Genomic DNA, 8,691 nt, shown 5'->3' on the forward strand with positions numbered 1-8,691 from the left:
TGTCATACTGTTCACTCATGTACTCTCCCTCTGATACGTTGGACAGATTACACAACTACAGGGTGTCTCAAGATGCCAGCACTAACCGCAAGTAGGCACTGAGCTATTAGCACACAATCAATCAGGTAGAACACCACGGAATGATGACAAATTGATACATGGCACCCCGAAACACATCTGGCTAGAAATATTTTGTTCATTGACAACAGTCAACGATGGCAACGGCTCTGAATGAACGCTGTAGAATCCGCTATGTAGAAGCTTTATCAACACACCACTGATGCGGGCTAGGTCCTCCACTTTCAGACTATAGAATACTAGAAGTACAAGAGTGAGCTGACACATTTCTTGCTTTTCCCGTTCCCTCTCTCTCTCTCTCTCTCTCTCTCTCTCTCTCTCTCTCTCTCTCTCTCTCTCTCTCTCTCTCTCTCTCTCTCTCTCTCTCTCTCTCTCTCTCTCTCTGCGGTGTGCAGTGGAATGCCTGGCTACCATACCAGATGACTTCCTGGAGGATTCCCACGCTGTCTCCAGGGCATACGGCGCACCGGACTGCGGCAAAGTTGCCGCAGACATCATTGTAGCCCTGGACGGCTCGAGCAGCATGAAGCCCGCACCGCGCAGCTGGGTGCACGAGCTGATCGAACGCGTCGACATGGAGCTAAAGGAGCGGGGAATCGGCCTGTCGCGCGGTCTACCGAATCACTTCACACTTGTCGGATTCGGCCGGCTCCACTGGAAGTGGCAGACAGGACCACTTGCCTCGCCTCATGTTATCACCGATGCTGCCGGGGAGATGGTGTACGGGATAGATGGGTTCAAGGATGCCTGCAAAAAGCTTGAGACGTTTGGCTCACTGGAAGACGGCTACCTGGCAATGAAGTTTGCCCTGCAGAATATTACAGATGAACAGAGCAAGAGACAGTTGATCCGCGTCAAACAGGACAACGTTGCTCCCATCGTTATTCTGATCACCGACGAGGATCGCGACACTCACAAGGGCGGTGAGTCGCTGACAAGAAGCCACATCAAGCGGATCATGCGCAAGAGCGGTGCCCAGATGGAATGCATAGTGGACAACAAGTTTCAGCCAGGCTTTGGTATGGACGCAACGGGAATGCTCTACACAGACAACGGACGCAGTGGCGAGTACGAGAAAGTCGACCCCGGCCAGTCCCACCGCCTCTTCCTGCACACGACGTACCGGCAGACTCGCCGAGACTACACATCCGTGGCACTGGAGCTTGGCGGTGCTGCCTGGGATCTCAAGCAGCTCTTCATGGGCGACCAGCTGCAGCCGCACCATGTACAGGCATTCGCTGACCGTACGGCCGAGATGGTCGAGCACAAGGTGCACAAGTGCTGTTCCTGCCAATGTGCCACTCTCAACGGAGGCGACTACCTGCGCTGCTCTGCCGAACTGACACCCGGAACCTGCAAGAGGCGACGTCCACCCACAATCTTCCGCACCCAGCGAGGACGTTGACCTGCACGGATACTTCTGACGCGTGACTAAGTGTACAGTGATAGGCACTGGTTGGACATAAGTGAGTCATGAATAATGTAGTGAAAATGCCCAGTGCTGTACTATAGTTGGGCATGAATGCATGGATGCACGAATGCACTTTTTAAAGACTATAGATGGGCATTAATCCACTCTCAGTTTTAATCAGTTTTGCGATTGCTACGAAAAGTATGACAAATTTTTTGTTGTTTAGCAGCCCTACATCATTGCTCGCAGGTCTTTCCATCTGTATGTTTTAACCAATAATCACTGTATTTTACATCCCTAGGCACCATCTCTGCATCATGGTTTCTGATACTCATCCAAGTGCTACTTGCTCATACTGCATAATAAGACTGACATGTTTGCTCTGCCTAGCCTTCTCAGTTGTACCAGCTATGGAGCTGCACAGTGTACACTCCGAACTACCCGCCAAGCATCTAGCACAATAGAGAAGTCCTGACACCATGCAATGCTGCACCTTCACAGTTGGTATAGATGAGTGTATGTGTTTGTGTGTGCATGCTTTATTCAATGCGCATTGGTATGTGCCCCTCTGATCCCAACTGCCAGTGAAGGATCAGTCAGCTCGGGGCAACTTAAGACAGTCTTTTGCCTGTGGGTAATGATCCTATACTGGGGGTGACTTTGCAATCTGAATGGGCTCACCTTCTTTTAAACTGTGTTGCCAGCATAAGAATATACTCGCGACTAAATAGACCGGTATTTTGTTGGTCATCAACCATGTGCATTGTACTGACATATTGATACCTCAGACAACAATGTTGGAACTCACACGTCGGTATAATACTGAAGTCTGCAGTATACGAAAAGCAATAATGACAAAGTTGAAGGAGATACGTTTTGGACACGTGCTGTGAACACTGTATGCTAGACTGTGCTACATTAAATACAGAGGTCAGCTCCACTTTACACAGCATCCTGCTGACATTGCTCTCGCAGAACAACTTGCAAAAACAACTCAAGACACAGAATACGATCCAAATATACGGAACAAACTCAAATACAATGTTGTACAGCGGAATACCATACAACAGACCATACAACAGACCATACAACAGACCATACAACAGACCATACAACAGACTTCCTAATGGCATTGCAAGTATAGTGATCACATGCTACACTAGGTCTTTGTGGGCGCTGTACATGATTCTTGCACAACACAATAACTAAAGGCAGTATTGTCCCATAAAGACCATCTGGTCCAGGAACTCCAGGTGGTCTATCTTTTCTCAGAGCAGGCAGTGAACACAGCGTTCTGTTGCCTTACATCTATAGCGCTAGGTGTGTAACACCATATGTTTGTCAGTGTGATAGGGACTGCACACTACACAGAGGATCTGAACAGTCCCATGCAGTACACAGCCAGGTCCAAAGGAGATGATTGTGCCGGGCAGATGAATGAGGTGCTAGCAGGTGAAAAAACCACCGTCGCGTTTTCTAGAGTAGCCCTGGTTAGTCTCGGTTGTGTGATGGCCACCTATGTACACAACACAACATATAAACAATGATTTTTTGTTCTGTGTTGGGAGTGCCACAGTGCAAAAAACGGTATTAAATGACGTGAATCGTACAGATCAACCTGACAAATGGGAATCAGTCTCAACATCTCCCCTCCAGCGTTTCATGCATCGGAAACAAAAATACATCCAAGTAAATGACACTGCACATTTACATTCTCCCTATTCCAAAACTCTTTTCACCAAGCAATCAAAACGAGAATCTGTCATTGCACAGCTAAAGAGACAAGTGCCGGGTTTGTGATAGGATGAGATACTTACCAGGGAGTAGTAAAATATCATGTATTTTACTACTCCCTGGTACTTACTGATGGCTCCCTTGCTACTGTGTTCATTGGCCTTCTTCTTCTCCGTGTGCACAACAGGAGGGCGCTTGGCTGGGTCGATGGGCTTCTCTTCTTTGATACGATTCTTCAGGACATGCCTGCAAGCACAGCATCCATGGACACACCGCACCGGAAATGAGAAGTTCTGCCTGAAATGTATGGACAGACCACATCTCTAGACACACCACACGCCAAATGGGAGGCTCCACCCAATATGGATGGACAGTCACACACAACACCCCAAATGGGAGGTTCCACCCAATATGATTGCATGGTCACACCATACCCCAAATGGGAGGCTCCACACAATACGTATGGACGATCACACACACCACCCCAAATGAGAGGTTCCACCCGATACTTGACATCTAATAAATAACTGGGAACCATTTCAAATTCATGTACACGTACACCCGTGGCTAGCCAGGGACCAAAGAGACTGAACACAACTAGTAGAACGTTACCTGTCCTAGTGCAATGTTGGCTGTTTCTGCTAGTTAGAGCGCTCCTCCGACTTTCATGCTTTGAGTTGGTTTTTAGAAATGCTTCGGTGTTCTCTCGACTTTATCGCGATGGTTCAACCAGTCACTCTCAGATTTACTTAAAAGACCTAACGAGGTCGACATGTTAGCTTTCTGGAGATTCAGCCGTAGAGATGTACATGTATGTAGCTGGGAAAAGTTGTTGTACTTTCAAAACAACGTGCTGCATACTTGAAAGTTCCATTGCGTCATGATAGATAAGGTGTTGTTTGTAACGCAATGCACACGTAAAATGCTGTGATACCGTGCCAATGGCTAGACAGCGTATGTGTACATTCTATGTGGCAAGGCAAGTGAAAATGTTGTTCAGCCGAGAGCACTAAGGGGCACAGGGCATTCTCCTGGTTGACGTACACCCTGCATGCTCAGCATGATACTTGTACCATCTGCAGTCATACCAGGTAGAGCGTTAGATCTGTTCAGCCAGTCAAGAAACAACTCCCTCTTTCCAAGTCTCACCTGTGGGGCAGGCCGAGCGTCTCCTTCTGATACAGCACCTCATTCTTACCCTTAAACCCATCTCCATGGTGATCATACTGTCCTTTCATGGCAAAATCCAACTGGTCCGATGGAACCTGGCCAGAATGCAACAAAATGAATGACGGACACGGCGATGAGCATTGCACCATAGTTCCTCGATTCGCCCCAGCAATGCACGGTGAAGATGTGTGGCAACGTGACAGATACCTAACTAACAAAGAGCACTGAAATATTCAGCAGCCTGACACTGAGATCAAGCACATCACCCAGGCTCGTGTCGTGCACCCGTACCCTAAGCACTCGTTCTTACGTCTGGCTCGTAATAACCTGCACTGCGCCTGACACTGGACAGGGTCACTGTGCTGTTGAGCCGCTCCCAGGGATTGCTGGCGATGTGCTCGGTGCTTTTCTGATGATACACGCCCTGGACAAGGAGAATGTCAAATGGCCACAAACACCACACCACCATGTCTTGGGTCACATACACTCGCGTGTGCGGACGTGTGACAATCTGCATTGTTGTTTAGTACTACATATACACGTGTGTGAACCAAACAACACGACTATAATTATGTACGAAATTAATTAATAACAATGATTGACTGTGTGAAATGCAGTGCTCTCTTGAGTGTAGGCAGGTTGCCTACAAACTGTTCAAGTGCAATGAAGCCGCGTGAAGCGTCCTTCAAAATTTTGAAACAATGATTGAAGCCTCAGAAATCAAACCACCTTCTGTACTGAGCAATATGGGAATGATGTGTTTTGTGTGTGTGTGTGTGTGTGTGTGTGTGTGTGTGTGTGTGTGTGTGTGTGTGTCCCATATGGTGCAGTGGTATGTGCAGTCGATTTCCAATCGAGAGGTTGCGGGTTCAATTCCCGACGATTATGGTCGCATACATCTTTCTTCTCTTTCTCGGACTCTTCCTGACTTTTCTTTCATTCTCCTGGGTGGTTACCAACAGCCAGTGTATGCCGGAGTATGTGGTGTGGTGTGTGTGTGTAGAAAAAAAATGAAAAATGAAAAATAGGGATTCACTGGCCAGAAAAAGTCACTTCAAACAGCTGTGTGGTGGATACCAGGCTAAAAATAGTGGCGGTCAATTCATCAGCCTTGCAAGCTGTTGAATGGTGTAATCCCAGCACAAGTTGCTATGTCTAACATAGCTGTTCGTTATCATCGCTTCCGCGATGGGCATGTCTGAGGTCTGAAGTGTGTGTGTGTGTGTGCGTGTGCGTGTGCGTGTGCGTGTGCGTGTGTGTGTGCGTGCCAGCTAGTTTGGTTGGTGGGTACACTTATGCCAGATAGTGTTGGGCCTGTTGCCAACGGGCTCGGCTGCTTGAAGGTGTATTGTTGTACCTACCACCTTTGTTGGTTTCAGGGTTCATATACTTTCTATTTGAAGTATACATACCTGTTAACCATGGACTGCTTCTGGCTAGATTAACTCTTGTGTAATCAATGGTGCTAGTGAAGCTTATATCAGATCCACTCTGATTTAGCCACCCACACTAGTACCAAGTATTACCTTCACTGGGGGCAGGGGTACCTGCAGTTGGATCCCGGGACGGATACCCTGATGCCGTCAATCCTTTTTTCTGCACCTTGTCCTCACCCACTTACTGAGGTGTGGTGAGCCCATAAGTGGGATCATTTCAAGTCCACCCTAGTTTGGGGATTTCAGGGGGTGTCGGCCGTTGGGTGGTTCAATGGCCAATTGAGTCATCTTTCCAAGATTCCTTTTGAGTCTCTCTCCCCTCTCCCGGGGAGACCCACGTGACCAGTTTTGGCAGTGAGCAAGTACAAGTAGTACAAGTGTGTGTGTGTGTGTGTGTGTGTGTGTGTGTGTGTGTGTGTGTGTGTGTGTGTGTGTGTGTGTGTGTGTGTGTGTGTGTGTGTGTGTGTGTGTGTGTGTGTGTGTGTGTGTGTGTGTGTGTGTGTGTGTGTGTGTGTGTGTGTGTGTGTGTGTGTGTGTGTGTGTGTGTGTGTGTGTGTGTGTGTGTGTGTGTGTGTGTGTGTGTGTGTGTGTGTGTGTGTGTGTGTGTGTGTGTGTGTGTGTGTGTGTGTGTGTGTGTGTGTGTGTGTGTGTGTGTGTGTGTGTGTGTGTGTGTGTGTGTGTGTGTGTGTGTGTGTGTGTGTGTGTGTGTGTGTGTGTGTGTGTGTGTGTGTGTGTGTGTGTGTGTGTGTGTGTGTGTGTGTGTGTGTGTGTGTGTGTGTGTGTGTGTGTGTGTGTGTGTGTGTGTGTGTGTGTGTGTGTGTGTGTGTGTGTGTGTGTGTGTGTGTGTGTGTGTGTGTGTGTGTGTGTGTGTGTGTGTGTGTGTGTGTGTGTGTGTGTGTGTGTGTGTGTGTGTGTGTGTGTGTGTGTGTGTGTGTGTGTGTGTGTGTGTGTGTGTGTCTGAGGTCTGAGGTGTGTGTGTGTGTGTGTGCATATGGGAGAGTTGCGGTAACAGGATAACGTTCACATGTCCGTGGCGTCCGTGAAAAGCAAGAGGCCAGACCTGTAGGTTCCCTGTGCTTGGTGAAATTCTAGCCTGTTCGTTCTGCGGCGCTCCGTTCTGCGGCGCCTGACAGTACCGTAGCGATCACGTTATCGCCTGACAGTACCGTAGCGATCACGTTACGGTACAACACACAGTAGCCTTCTGCAGCAATATTAATTTTACAGCTCCTGGTTTATGAGTGCTACAAATGTAGTGAGAGCCACGTGCCGGGTGGTTTGGTTTTGATCACATATCCAGTATCCAGAATACTAGTACAGCATGGATCTCCGCCTATTTGTAATAATAACAAGAATCACTTTCCAACACCTCAACAAGTATTAGTTCTGTGCAGATTGGTGGTTGGTGATCACTGGAGTTACGACATCATACAATCATGATCCTTTCTTTCAAATGACAACAGTCGAGCCTCAGCTAGGTGTAATAACTCGCAGCTATGTGTCGATATGCAGCGCGTTGCAGGGCTTATAGCTTACTTGGAACGATTCATCCATTGTATTTCCGAAGTTGGAGTCATTCTCCAGTGTCGGGTAAGGATAGGGCGCTCGCTTGCTCTGCTCCGCTCTCTCATCCATGATAGCAGTGTGTCCGAAGGATATCAGCTCGGGATGATCACTGGTCACTTGGAAATGGAATTAATCAGGGCCTGCCAATCACTCAAAACAGTGTTTGTAGTACCAGCTGAGATGTCTGAGCTCGCTAAGCCTACTAAAGTTTGCAGGGACTGTGCTGCAATAGCCACAGCTCTGTAGAGAATTGATTGCGACTTGGGTACAACAACAACTACCTGAATAGAAGAAGGAATTATTACTGCGTAGAGTTCTTTCGCCTCATGCTCAGTGGATCATGTTAATAATAATTGGGCTACACGTTCAGTGAGGCGGTAAGTCTCACAGCCAATGCCGAGCTACTGCCCAGTTTACTTCTACACCTGTACACGACCGGTCGCCGGCGAGCGAGTCGGTGAGTGACACGACGCTACAGAACGACGTCTGGATCGACTCAGAATGTAGATTTTAGTCAGCATTCAAAATCAAATCAAGATACACACGATCTACGTTACAGTACGTAGGAGGCAAGTACAAGTGCAATGAGCTGCATCCGTGGGCATCGTGGCCATTGACAACGATGAGATTCTCGTTGCCATGAAGACCGTTCCATATCCGACCTACACGTACACAGATACAGTAGCTGTAATACTAGTAGTAATACTAATACATGTACAGTCTGTATCGGCTATAGAGTGACCGGATATAAGAATATATCGGCTACAGTGATATTGGTACTAAATATCAAAAGCAAAACGTATTTTATCCAGTACAAATATCACTATAACCAATATGTATAGATTATAGACCGGTTAGGAGGTCTATACAGGATATATAGACCGAGTAAAAGACCGAGGTCCCCCGAGGTCTTTTACGAGGTCTATATATCCTGTATAGACCAACTATGAGGTCTATAATCTATTTATCGTGTTCTCCACGCAAACGTTTCTCTTCATATACGACATATCCTTGTAATTCTAGTACTATACTATAGCCTATACCGCATTATAATAATGATATATCGGATATTATGATGGCAACAAAGAATCAAAACATGCATAACACACTATATTATTATCGGCTATAGTGATAACTTTAAAATACATGTAGCAATAATATCAAAGGCCCTATTTTTTTACTTTCTTCACGTTGCTTATTTTGATATTGAGACATGTACATGTACATAACAGAATTTTTTTATGGAAATGCGGGCACTGTCAACTATGCAGCATGCTCATTTGTCAAAACGCCATG

The 8,691-nt window shown here is 47.0% G+C and overlaps 2 protein-coding genes across 2 annotated transcripts in view; one reads left to right on the top strand and one right to left on the bottom strand.

Annotated features, from left to right (window-relative positions):
- LOC135806435 (fibropellin-1-like) overlaps positions 1 to 1,483 on the top strand; it is a 41,092-nt gene extending 39,609 nt beyond the window's left edge. Inside the window, exon 24 of the mRNA XM_065320618.1 lies at positions 474 to 1,483. Within this exon, the coding sequence (XP_065176690.1) occupies positions 474 to 1,483 (1,010 nt within the window). The remainder of the gene's footprint in view (positions 1 to 473) is intronic.
- An 817-nt stretch (positions 1,484 to 2,300) lies between these two features.
- Positions 2,301 to 7,846, bottom strand: LOC135804857 (protein CFAP276-like). Its single transcript, XM_065318827.1, has 5 exons — positions 7,366 to 7,846; positions 4,704 to 4,817; positions 4,373 to 4,488; positions 3,354 to 3,469; positions 2,301 to 3,005 (listed from the first exon to the last, which is right to left on the bottom strand). Exons 1-5 carry the CDS (start codon positions 7,462 to 7,464, stop codon positions 2,935 to 2,937), a joined length of 516 nt encoding a protein of 171 aa, XP_065174899.1. The 5' UTR covers positions 7,465 to 7,846; the 3' UTR covers positions 2,301 to 2,934.
- Positions 7,847 to 8,691: the final 845 nt, after the last annotated feature.

This window comes from Sycon ciliatum, chromosome 1, assembly GCF_964019385.1.
Source record: "Sycon ciliatum chromosome 1, ocSycCili1.1, whole genome shotgun sequence".
Taxonomy (NCBI): Eukaryota; Metazoa; Porifera; class Calcarea; order Leucosolenida; family Sycettidae; genus Sycon; species Sycon ciliatum.